Source organism: Mercenaria mercenaria, chromosome 6, assembly GCF_021730395.1.
Source record: "Mercenaria mercenaria strain notata chromosome 6, MADL_Memer_1, whole genome shotgun sequence".
Lineage (NCBI taxonomy): Eukaryota > Metazoa > Mollusca > Bivalvia > Venerida > Veneridae > Mercenaria > Mercenaria mercenaria.
In genome coordinates this window covers 73,270,889-73,284,340 of record NC_069366.1, presented here as the reverse complement: position 1 = coordinate 73,284,340, position 13,452 = coordinate 73,270,889, and the positions used below count along the sequence as shown (strand labels likewise).

General features: G+C 37.1%; 1 protein-coding gene across 10 annotated transcripts in view; it reads left to right on the top strand.

Moving 5' to 3' along the window:
- Nucleotides 1–13,452, top strand: part of LOC123550412 (phosphorylase b kinase regulatory subunit beta-like) — a 110,400-nt gene that overhangs the window by 70,491 nt on the left and 26,457 nt on the right. For 8 of the 10 annotated variants that reach the window (XM_053546316.1, XM_053546318.1, XM_053546317.1 and 5 more), the window contains one exon: nt 1,164–1,190. The exons of the other annotated variants lie outside the window; for them this stretch is intronic. In XM_053546316.1, the coding sequence (XP_053402291.1) occupies nt 1,164–1,190 (27 nt within the window). The remainder of the gene's footprint in view (nt 1–1,163; nt 1,191–13,452) is intronic. 10 annotated transcript variants of the gene reach the window in all.

Genomic DNA, 13,452 nt, shown 5'->3' with positions numbered 1-13,452 from the left:
ATATTGTGCACTCCACTTTTCCTACAGTTTCTTTCCAGTTGAAATGAAACGTGGTGTACACGTACATAATCTATTAGAAGTACTCGTGTGCATATTATTTGGACTTTCATGTTTTTTGGTTATGTTTTCTGTGGTTATGGCTTTGATGTAGATTTTATTTGTTATTCTATCATGCATTTTCAGGGATTCATGTGTCATACAGTGTTGACACTCTTGTTAGATTATGAATTTCATGTAGGATTGTAACTTTTTAACAACCAGAGATAGGTAAATATATGAAATAAAATAACAATGATGTTATAATATATTCATTGACAGTTTTATTAATGCCATAAAGTATCCAGGAATCGTGCAACATTTGAGCCGTACTGTAGGAAAACCAGTGTTAGAGCTTTGTGATTAACAAAGATCCAGATTAGTGCACATCCAATCTGTTCGTTTATCTCAGTGTATTAATATTCTTTTGTTTATCGGCTTCAGCATTTGTACGCACATGATAAGGGAAGAGTATTTATCCAGAACTGTGAGACTGCTGAAATGTTCAGGCTGTTCTGGATTCATACAGGCTGCAAGCTGATCTGAATCCATACTGGTCACAAACTGTCCTGAATACATACTGGGCACAACCTGTTCTGAATAAATATTGGTCGCAAGCTATTCTGGATCACTCTGGTTGCAAACTGTTCTGGATCCATATTGGTTGCAAGCTGTTCTGGATACATACTGGTTGCAAGCTGTTCTGGATTCATACTGGTCACAAACTGTTCTGGATTCATACTGGTTGCAAGCTGTTCTGGATCCATACTGGTAGCAAGCTGTTCTGGATCCGTACTGGTTGCAAGCTGTTCTGGATCCATATTGGTTGCAAGCTGTTCTGGATCCATACTGGTTGCAAGCTGTTCTGGATCCATATTGGTCACAAGCTGTTCTGGATCCATACTGGTTGCAAGCTGTTCTGGATTCATACTGGTCGCAAACTGTTCTGGATCCATACTTTTGGCAAAGCCGTAATATTGATTTTCACACAGCAGTGCTCATTTATGGATCAGTAAACTAAAAATTTAGTATTTTACAGACATACAAAGCAAGCATACAATGTTTGTGTGAAATGAGTATTCCATTATTATTTGTCTTGCACTCTTCATAACTCATTGTTTCTTTAGCGTGCTCACTTTGGGAAAGAATCTGAGGTAAAAAAGGCCAAAAAAAATGATTGAATACAAAACTAATGTATCTGTAGCTTTATATGTAAAGAGATACAATAGTTTTGTATTTATCAGTAAGTCTCTGCTACCAAGACAGGTTTTGTCACTACTATTAGATTCACATATTTTATAACAATCTTTTCCATCAAATTCTTTTTCATTTATTAAAAGTTTGTTTCACCTTTGTTAAGGAATGGTGAACATAGATTTCTGGACAACACAGGTAGTTTTGATCACCATAAAAGTTATATTTTTTTTTGCAAAATTAGGACTCTCTGTTTTGTTTATATTTCACATGTGACTCGGTTTTGTTCCTGTCTTGTGTTCTTCAAATTTGCAGAGCAGGAAATTCTGTTGATCTGAAATAATAAAAAGCCAACAATGAGTGTGCAACTAGAGACTTTTGTAGATTACCATTGAGTCATTAATTTGTAGATCTCTTCATACAAAGTATATATCTGTGCCTATAAAAATATCATTTGAAAGTTCAGACCTCCATTGTAGAATGATGCTTTAAACATAATTAATAAGTTTTAACAAAGAATTTCATGAAAATGATGTTAAAGAATATGTGATTGTGACAATAACGTTTTTACTCCTGTCAGAACAAACTGTACATCTGCCTAGCTTGCACTGCTTTTGTTTTAGGCCCATGCTCACTCCGGGAGAACTACGTTCCAACGTAAGTCATGTCTCAACGATATAATGTGACATATCTCAACGATTTCTGGTTACGGTATCGCTCAATGTGACACGGCTTATATTATTTTCATATATAGCAATTACTTTTATGATATTTACTTATGTCTTGACTTGAACATGTATTCAGATTCTAGAAGTAATCGCATAAATTTATCAAAACATTTAAATTTCAAAAACAGTTGTCTGTTATTTAGAAAATAGAATCATTTTGCTATTTTCCAGAATAAAACAAATATACTACATTTTTCAACAGCAATACTTACTGACAGTCAACGATCGATTAAAGGCAATACCAGTTATAATCTTAGAAATATATTACTGCAACTGCTTTATCATAAACAGGCAATATTAATTTAATATCATGTTCCTCATTCTAACCGATGATGTTACTAACTCTAAACGCGACATAGGTAAGCGTTACTGACACTCATCGAAGTCTTGCGGCTAAACGTTACTTATATTCGAGTGAAATGTACCAGCAAGTCTGTGACTGAATATCAGATTTTGTTCAGAGTATGTACATATGTACTAGTATTTTTTTATCCGTTTCTTTTATCATCATTTGACGGTTTCCCCAAGATATCTTACTAGCAATATGTACGGGGTAGCCGCGGAGTTGACTTATACTATTGCATGCGCACACCTTAATTATTATTAAGTCTGTAAAACGATTCTTTTGAAGCACAGGACGCAACTAAGAAACCTGAAGTAAGCATGTAATCGTAGGTTATTAGATTTGTATCTAGGTATATGCACGCGTTATGCAGCGGAAATAGAGAAATATTGCGCGAAAAGGCATTGAGTACATACGTTTTTGGTTCTTAAGGTTTGCTTTTTATATTTTTATACACGAGCATTTTTGTGTTTTACATGTCATGCTTTTCTGTTTCCATTACGTGTGTAAGAGATTCACCTGGAGGGGATTACTTTTATTTACACTGTCCCGTGTCTTTGGAACATGGTAGGGGTAAGAGTGAGGTTGGGTGCGCACCATAAACCGGTTTAAGCTCCCCAGTGGTGTTTTTGCCACTGACTGTTCCAAGGCGGTGCCCCACAGTGTTCCATTATTTGTTCGTGTTGTCCTTGTGTGTTGGCTTTGTGTGTGTGTGTTTGTTTGTGTGTGTGTGTGTGTGTGTGTGTGTGTGTGTGTGTGTGGTGTACGCGTCTGCGTGCTGGGGGTTTCGTTTTGAGGAGGCTGCGTTTTTGGTACGTGGCATTCCCTGTTTGATATTTGTATTTGTTTTTTTATGAAGAATGAATGCTTATTTTATCGATGCAAATCTAAAAATCTTTTTATAATTACTACGTGTGTATTATTCATTATATCAATGATAAACAAAGTTGTTCTTTAACCCAAGTGGAACTGAAAATGTCCTAGTTAAAGAACTTAAAAACATGACGACATCCATGAAACTGACGTCACAATTGACGACACGCACCCAAAATAAAACTAAAACGTCGATATTTATAGGTTATTGACTTTGCATGTGGATATAATGCACTTGTTCTGCAGCATTAATATTGCGCAACCTTAGGAGCGAAAGAACGAGTGCATATATCCACATACAAAGTTGATAACGTATTTATTACATACCTACTATCAAGTAATTACTTTATGTCTAAAGTTTCTTTCTGGTACGACACAGGAAAAACACGAGAAGAATTTCTTTGAAAATCTAATAAACAAATGAAGCTGACGCGTATTCATATTTTCCACAAGTTGAAACGTCAAATAGATGTCGCAACGTGCGTGTGGACGTCATGGACATCACGCGATTCTTTCCATTTAAACGTTTAGAAAACATTACTCTCCGATATGAAAGCGTTGTCCGCAATAACATATGTACAGTTTAATGTATGGGAGAGTGGTGCCTTTGAGTAATAATGGCCCTGCCAAGGTGATAATAGCTCGAGGGCTATTATTTGCTTTTAGGGCCATTATCACTCAAAGACACCGTTCTCCCATCTATTTACCTGTTTATTACACGTGTATATGATCGTTTAAGAAGAGTTTAACGTGCATTTTTCATTTGTTCAAGCATTTACTGGGGTTTTTCAGTTTCTATACCATTTGGATAAGGGGCTACATGTTGTATAAAATCAAATGCCTTGATAGTTGTACTTTCTTACATCCAGCATAATTTAGGGTTGAAAAGAAAATCATATCATAAAGAATTGCTACGAAGTTGATATACGACTGGGTTGTGCTTTCTTGCCATAATGGCACGTCTAGTGTTATAATCACCCAAGGGCTTTATTTCGAGGACTATTATTAAACTAGGTGTGCCATTGCGGCTAGAAGGCACAACCAGCCGTTTATTGACTTTTTTATCATATACGTTCACTTCATATTTATTTTGGTATTTTCATTTTATATATTTTCCAAACACCTAAAAGAATTATTTGTTTTGCTTTTTTATCAACAATGCCATCAATATTTGACAATCGATCTGATTCAGCGACCTTTCGATCGCCATAAATAATGTTGCTTCATGACGTCAACATCAAAACGCGCTGACGTTCTGGTTACCCGGGCCGTTATGGTTATGGCGCCAGAGGCGCACTGCGCCATTACGGATACATAAACAGAAGCCGTAATGACCGTTTTAAACGGCTTTTTGTTACTATTTATAGTAATATATATAATAAGGAAAAATATTGCACGATCGCAGTCCATTGAAACTCAATTGAAATAATTTTAGATACGTAATAAGGAAAAATACACCGGACTGGCCTTTCCGTCGACATTACCAATGCCTGCAAAACCCATCTGGCACCCCATGCGATGGCTCTCGTGCTGGTTATGACAACTTGTGCTGCTTTGATATTATATGGTATTGTATATGTGAACGTAGACATTATCATGTACCTTGAGACCTTCTCTTTGTCCTATTTACATGTAGTATTTTTGTCGGTCTGAAATACGTTCATAAAACGATAAAACTAAAGTGGAACTTTGTTATTGTGCTTCACTTGAATGTAATGACGTCACTTCGGCTTAGAGTTACGGACGTTCATTTCCCGCGCTGTGGGTGCATGCTCTGCCATAAGAATGAGTACTGCAAATGAAGTGTTTCTAATTGCTTTTAAATTTCTGTTGTTATTTGTAAAATACGGCATGCAACAAAAATGATCTGTCAGAATGAAACGGTAATTTTTATGCGATATGCAAGAAAAAATCCAGTTATGTGTTTACGACCTCGACAGAAATATCCGTCCTGAGGGCACTTGCGCCTGGTCCTTGCGCATGGACATCACGCGATTCTTTCCATTTAAACGTTTAGAAAACATTACTCTCCGATATGAAAGCGTTGTCCGCAATAACATATGTACAGTTTAATGTATGGGAGAGTGGTGCCTTTGAGTAATAATGGCCCTGCCAAGGTGATAATAGCTCGAGGGCTATTATTTGCTTTTAGGGCCATTATCACTCAAAGACACCGTTCTCCCATCTATTTACCTGTTTATTACACGTGTATATGATCGTTTAAGAAGAGTTTAACGTGCATTTTTCATTTGTTCAAGCATTTACTGGGGTTTTTCAGTTTCTATACCATTTGGATAAGGGGCTACATGTTGTATAAAATCAAATGCCTTGATAGTTGTACTTTCTTACATCCAGCATAATTTAGGGTTGAAAAGAAAATCATATCATAAAGAATTGCTACGAAGTTAATATACGACTGGGTTGTGCTTTCTTGCCATAATGGCACGTCTAGTGTTATAATCACCCAAGGGCTTTATTTCGAGGACTATTATTAAACTAGGTGTGCCATTGCGGCTAGAAGGCACAACCAGCCGTTTATTGACTTTTTTATCATATACGTTCACTTCATATTTATTTGGTATTTTCATTTTATATATTTTCCAAACACCTAAAAGAATTATTTGTTTTGCTTTTTTATCAACAATGCCATCAATATTTGACAATCGATCTGATTCAGCGACCTTTCGATCGCCATAAATAATGTTGCTTCATGACGTCAACATCAAAACGCGCTGACGTTCTGGTTACCCGGGCCGTTATGGTTATGGCGCCAGAGGCGCACTGCGCAATTATGGATACATAAACAGAAGCCGTAATGACCGTTTTAAACGGCTTTTTGTTACTATTTATAGTAATATATATAATAAGGAAAAATATTGCACGATCGCAGTCCATTGAAACTCAATTGAAATAATTTTAGATACGTAATAAGGAAAAATACACCGGACTGGCCTTTCCGTCGACATTACCAATGCCTGCAAAACCCATCTGGCACCCCATGCGATGGCTCTCGTGCTGGTTATGACAACTTGTGCTGCTTTGATATTATATGGTATTGTATATGTGAACGTAGACATTATCATGTACCTTGAGACCTTCTCTTTGTCCTATTTACATGTAGTATTTTTGTCGGTCTGAAATACGTTCATAAAACGATAAAACTAAAGTGGAACTTTGTTATTGTGCTTCACTTGAATGTAATGACGTCACTTCGGCTTAGAGTTACGGACGTTCATTTCCCGCGCTGTGGGTGCATGCTCTGCCATAAGAATGAGTACTGCAAATGAAGTGTTTCTAATTGCTTTTAAATTTCTGTTGTTATTTGTAAAATACGGCATGCAACAAAAATGATCTGTCAGAATGAAACGGTAATTTTTATGCGATATGCAAGAAAAAATCCAGTTATGTGTTTACGACCTCGACAGAAATATCCGTCCTGAGGGCACTTGCGCCTGGTCCTTTGGGATCATGGAGTCCATTCAACACATATATAATAGAGTTCCGCTTAAGCCGGTGCTAGGGGGCGTAAGAGGTGTTGCAAATTTCATTACCTCTCATGAACAGACTCAATCAAACCGAGTCTGCTATTATTCTTCTTGATTGCATTCTTTGCTTCCAAAGTATCTTTTTACAGATTTTATTAACTATCACAACAGCAATCTTTAAGTGCCGTGTGGCGGCGGCTGTTAAAAGTCTCCCCGTACTTAGATTCAGTGTTGTTATATTTTCTGGTCCTTTGGGATCATGGAGTCCATTCAACACATATATAATAGAGTTCCGCTTAAGCCGGTGCTAGGGGGCGTGAGAGGTGTTGCACATTTCATTACCTCTCATGAACAGACTCATTCAAACCGAGTCTGCTATTATTCTTCTTGGTTGCATTTTTTTGCTTCCAAAGGATCTTTTTACAGATTTTATTATATGGTTACGAGTTATGACGTCTCAGGTTCCTAATACATTTGCACGACGTAATAATAATTATTATATGCGGATAAAATGAGCAATACGCCTGCACATGGTGTCGAAAACATTTGTTACGAAATAGCTAATTTATGTGGAAAGTTCTTGGAGTAATGCTTTACTATCCTAATTATCTATACAGTATTGATTACCGGCGTACGCATGTACGTACTATCTAATAAGTGTAATTTTCTACAAGTTCAAATGGTAATTATGATGCTGAGACTTTGCAACACTGTATGTGAGACGTTGTCACATAATGTATGTTATCGTTGCGGCATTGCAACATTTATATAGCTTACATAAGTGTATTTGTAACTAGTTCTTTGTATCTTGCAAAATGCTACAAATAGTTAATATATCTTCTACACATCAAACTTATCTTTTCAGTTATGAAAACGTAAAATATATGCTTAATTACACATAATAAGTGAATCAACAAGGTCATTCGAAGCGATACCGTAGCTTCATCGTTGAGGTATGTCACATGATATCGATGAGACTTGACTTACGTTGGAACGTAGTTCTCCCGGAGTGATGCTCCTAAGTTCTCAATAATTTGTTGTAATGTTTAATGTAGATGTAATAATATGTGTCCCAAACACCTTGTGATGTGTTTCTTTATCATCTTGCATAGATTATACACCATACAGTCAGTTTTCAAAATTACAAAAATTTTATGCCCACAATGGGAGGCATATGTTGTACTTCAGTGCCCACAATGGTTAATACGAGGCATATGCTGTACTTCAGTGCCCACAATGGAATGCATATGATGTACTTTTACGCCCACAATAGGAGGCATATTTTGTACTTTTATGCCCACAATTGGAGACATAGGTGTACTTTTATGCCCACAATTGGAGACATATGTTGTACTTTTATGCCCACAATTGGAGACATATGTTGTACTTTTATGCCCACAATTGGAGACATATGTTGTACTTTTATGCCCACAATGGGAGACATATGATGTACTTTTATGCCCACAATTGGAGACATATGTTGTACTTTTACGCCCACAATAGGAGGCATATGTTGTACTTTTATGCCCACAATTGGAGACATAGGTGTACTTTTATGCTCACAATGGGAGGCATGTATTGTACTTATATGCCCACATTTGGAGGCGTAATATGTTGTACTTCTATGCCCACAATGGGAGGAATGTGTTATACTTTTATGCCCACAATGTGAGGCATATGTTGCAATTGCAGTGTCCATTAGTTAGTTTTATGATTATCCATCTGAAATAGTAATGACTCAGTTTTCAGTGTTGCATCTTTAACTTTTTAAGGTTTGAAGAGATTCCAATGAAACTTTATAACAATTTGAAGTATGGTATGTACTTCAAAGGTCAAGGACACAAGCATTTGCCCAAAATCTAAACCTTAATCTTAAAGCAAAAGCGCTCCACTTTGGCAATATTTGTCTCTGTCGTTCCCTGTACAACTGACACACTTGCTAATAAATACAGCACAGGAAGTTTATAGGCAGCATTGGAATGACATAGATGATGGAACAACAACAATAAGTTACCTTAAGCTTGACATTTTAATCTTAAAAACCTTGTTAACAAATTAGGATGAGTTTTTTTGTATTTCATCCATTAAGGAATGATACCGCATGCATAATTTAAATCACCTACTTTGTGAAATGCTGCACCTGCCTGGTTAAATGCTGATGATGAAATGTGCATGTTCTAGCAAGCATGTATATAACTGTGCCATGCTGTCACATCAGCAATAGTTACTGTATTCAACAGTTTTTATCAAGGATATTTTTATTGAATGTCATTCACCAGTCATTTTAACCAGTGTTTTAGCTTTACAAGTGATGGTTGATTGCAGTATGATTTGAATCATGGGTTTTAGTGTACAATTTTGTGTATAACTGTAAACAGAGGTAATGTTAGAAATGTATAACTTTAAATGCTATAAGGACCGCATATAATTATAGCGTTTTTATTTTTAGCAACATGTAAATAAACAATCAGTACTAAGCAATCTCTTTTAAAACAAAATATATTGGAAGTAAAATCAATTATAGTTGGCTTTATGGTGCCGTAGGTTGAGTGGATAGCCATGTAATCATTTTGTAGTGATAGTTTTGATGGTTCGAACTTTGCATCCGTCATTTTAACTCACTTGTCAAAGTGACAAGGTGAGCATTTGTGATCGTGCAGCGTCCGTTGTCCGTGCGTGCGTAAATTTTTGCTTGTGACCACTCTAGAGGTCACATTTTTCATGGGATCTTTATGAAAGTTGGTTAGAATGTTCATCTTGATGATATCTAGGTCAAGTTCGAAACTGGGTCATGTGTGGTCCAAAACTAGGTCAATAGGTCTAAAAATAGAAAATCCTTGTGACCTCCCTAAAAGCCATATTATTCAATGGATCTTCATGCAAATTGGTCAGAATGTTCACCTTGATGATATCTAGATCAGGTTTGAAACTGGGTCACATGCAGTCCAAAACTAGGTCAGTAGGTCTAAAAATAGAAAATCCTTGTGACATCCCTAGAGGCCATATTTTTCAATGGATCTTCATGAAAATTGGTCAGAATGTTCACCTTGATGATATCTAGGTCAAGTTCGAAACTGGGTCACGTGCCTTCGAAAACTAGGTCAGTAGGTCAAATAATAAAAAAACCTTGTGACCTCTCTAGAAGAATGGATCTTCATTAAAATTGGTCTGAATGTTCACCTTGATGATATCTAGGTAAAGTTCGAAACTCGATCATGTGCAGTCAAAAACTAGATCAATAAAAAATAGAAAAACCTTGTGACCTCTCTAGAGGCCATATTTTTCATGAGATCTTCATGAAAACTGGTGAGAATGTTCACCTTGATGATATCTAGGTCAAGTTCAAAACTAGGTCAACTGCGGTCAAAAACTAGGTCATTAGGTCAAATAATAGAAAAACCTTGTGACCTCTCTAGAGGCCATATTTTTCAATGGATCTTCATGAAAATTGGTCAGAATTTTTATCTTCATGATATCTAGGTCAAGTTCAAAACTGGATCACATGAGCTGAAAAACTAGGTCACTATGTCAAATAATAGAAAAAACGACGTCATAGTCAGTTCAAAAAGGGGTCACGTGGGAACAGGTGATCGATTCAGGACCATTATGGTCCTCTTGTTTATTTTGCATTTAATTTATATACTTTGTGTAACTTTGTTTTCCCTGGTTTCTAATTTATTCACGAAAGTCATATAAGATGAAATGTATTTAAACATGATTACCTTGCTGTTGGTAAGTGGTTAAGCCTATGCAACAAGTGCAGACTAAGACCATGGTCTGCCCTATTTGTTATCCAGTCAGTAAATCTTCTTTGAAAACTCATTCCAGTAATGAATGGTAATGCCCATTTTAAGTGATGACCCAGTCCATTTTATAAATTTAGCATGCTAATACCCCCATCACACCAAGCTCGTTTTCAGTACGTTCTAAAAAATGTAGCCGAACGGGCTCAAACGGACTGGCTTGGACGGAGTTGAACGGGAATGGTGCTCCAGAACTTTGAGCCTACTCAAAAATTTCTGCCGATCATTCCCTCCTGCAGTTAGACAGACTGACAACGTACTTAAAACGAGATGGACGTACTAAGAACTGAACCGCCGTACTCTGATCGTACTAGAGACGTGGTATGACGTAATGCGATCGGGGGTCAATTTAAGTACGTGTGCACACAGACCGGATCGGTTTGTAGCCAGTTCACAGGAAGACTTAACTCGACCGCATTACATCCTTAGTGCGTCGTTATTCCGTCTGAATACGATCAAAATAAAATACTATGTTTGCAATATGTTTCAAAACAGTTCTAAGAGTTTACAATACGTTCTCAGTAAGCTCCGCACGTTTTTAGTACATTTAGTACGTTTATTCACAGTTCCTACAACGTCGATCCCATCTGCAGTACAATTACACAAGTTAGAGTATAAATACATGCCGTTGTCGTACAGATTCAAGATTTGGGCACAAGGTTTAGCCAAGTTTATGCCTTTTGGTTTCTGACTCTGTCCTCCTTCATCCTTGGACTTGGAGTCGTCAGAAGGTGCAGGGAATATATTACGACACTCATCCTCTCGGCTTTCACGTTCAGGGGCTGACTCAGGAGACTGTATCGGCATTGGTCTTTTACTGCTTTAACACTTTACACCCTGTCTCTGTTTGGCTTCACTTTTCTTTGGAGTCATACTGATACTTGCCTATTGCTGTAGATTTTTTGTGTCTTGAGAGGTTGAAGAGACAAACGAGAATAAGAACTGGACGAAACGTGATGGCTTTTACTAGCCATTGGGCCAGAACGTGATTGCAATTTACGTTCTGAACGTACTAGGGAGAGATGAGGACGTAACCAGAACGAGTTAAACTGTCTGTGAACGAGTTGGTCGAGTTAACAACTAGTTAGAACGTATTTCGACGTACTCAGAACGAAGTAGGACTAGTTACAAACTTCTTTAATCTGACTACAGACGGACTTGGACTGCCTACAAACCGTGTTCACATGAGGTGAACGGCTATAAACGTACTTCAGATGAGATGAAGACGCAATGGACGTATCGAGAACTGTTTAAGAACTAACTATGACCGCGTTATGGATATTTTCCGGTCAAATTTCAAACTTTCTAGCCAGATCGCAGCCCGTTTTACAATATTTTAGGACGGATTGGGACGTTTTGAGAACTAGTTTGGTGTGATGGGGGCTTAAAGCTTAACTGAGAGCATGACTGATTTTTAGCAGTTATAAGTACTTGTATATTAGCTAGAAGGCTTGATAAATTACTGTATGATAGAATTAAAACTTTAATCTGAGCTTGTGTATGAGCAAGAAATATAAAAAAAGTAATGTATCATTGTGTGATAGTGATTGTAAAATGCATGTAGTCAGTATGTTCTTTGAATTTCCAAGAAGTGAATCACATTTTGTTGTTTCTGCATGAATTTGATTTTTAAAGCATTTATTTTTGAACTAGAAAATAAATGAAGAACAGAACAGAAGGTTTGTCTCTTTAGCCATTGTTACAGTCATGACTTAAACAGGGTATTCTTTCTGTATGTGGTTATGTAATATGTATTATTTCATGCACGTGTGTAATTCCACTGTAATAGTGAAATATTGATCACTTGAGGGTTTAAGGGGATGTGTAAAATGTTGGTTTGTATGATCAAAACATAGAAAATGAAGGAAAATGCTGGGGATCACATATTGCTGGAGTAAGCCGGGGTGCACGGCAACCAGTTATGTACTGTACATGTATAACAGTAATATTGATTTCACAGAATACTTGAAGTGACTTGCATACCAGACAAGATAAGTTTCTATTGTTTTTGCCAGTGCTGAAAAACATCTTCTTACACTTCGGATGTAAGATGACTCTTGTTATTTATGAATAAATGTGTAAGTTCATATGCTACTATAACAAAATAGTGCCAAAAAGAAATTCTAGGCATTCATTTTATTTTATTTTACTATTAATTGAAAAATATGGTATGTAAGAAAAAAGAATACATCACTAGTTATGTCCCCCACTCTGGGGAAGACATATTGTTTTTGCCCTGTCTGTCCGTTTATCCGTCTGTCCATACGTCACACTTCATTTCTGATCAATAACTGGAGAACCATTTGACCTAAACCTTCAAACTTCATAGGGTGACAGGACTTGTGGAGTAGACAACCTCTATTGTTTTTGGGGTCACTCCGTCAAAGGTCAAGGTCACAGGGGCCTGAACATGGAAAACCATTTCCGATCAATAACTTGAGAACCACTTGACCCAGAATGTTGAAACTTCATAGGATGATTGGTCATGCAGAGTAGATGACCCCTATTGATTTTGGGGTCACTGCATTAAAGGTCAAGGTCACGGGGCCCGAACAAGGAAAACCATTTCCTGTCAGTAACTTGAGAACCACTTGACCCAGAATGTTGAAACTTCAAAGGATGATTGGTCATGCAGAGTAGATGACCCCTATTGATTTTGGGGTCACTCTATTAAAGGTCAAGGTCACAGGGGCCTGAACATGAAAAACCATTTTCGATCAATAACTTAAGAACCACTTGACCAAGAATGTTTAAACTTCATAGGATGATTGGACATGCAGAGTAGATGACCCCTATTGATCTTGGGGTCACTCAGTTAAAGTTCAAGGTCACAGGGGTCTGAACATGGAAAACCATTTCGGTCAGCAACTTGAGAACCACTTGACCCAGAATGTTGAAACTTCATAGGATGATTGTACATGCAGAGTAGATGACCCCTATTAATTTTGGGGTCACTGCATTAAAGGTCAAGGTCACAGGGGCCCTAACAA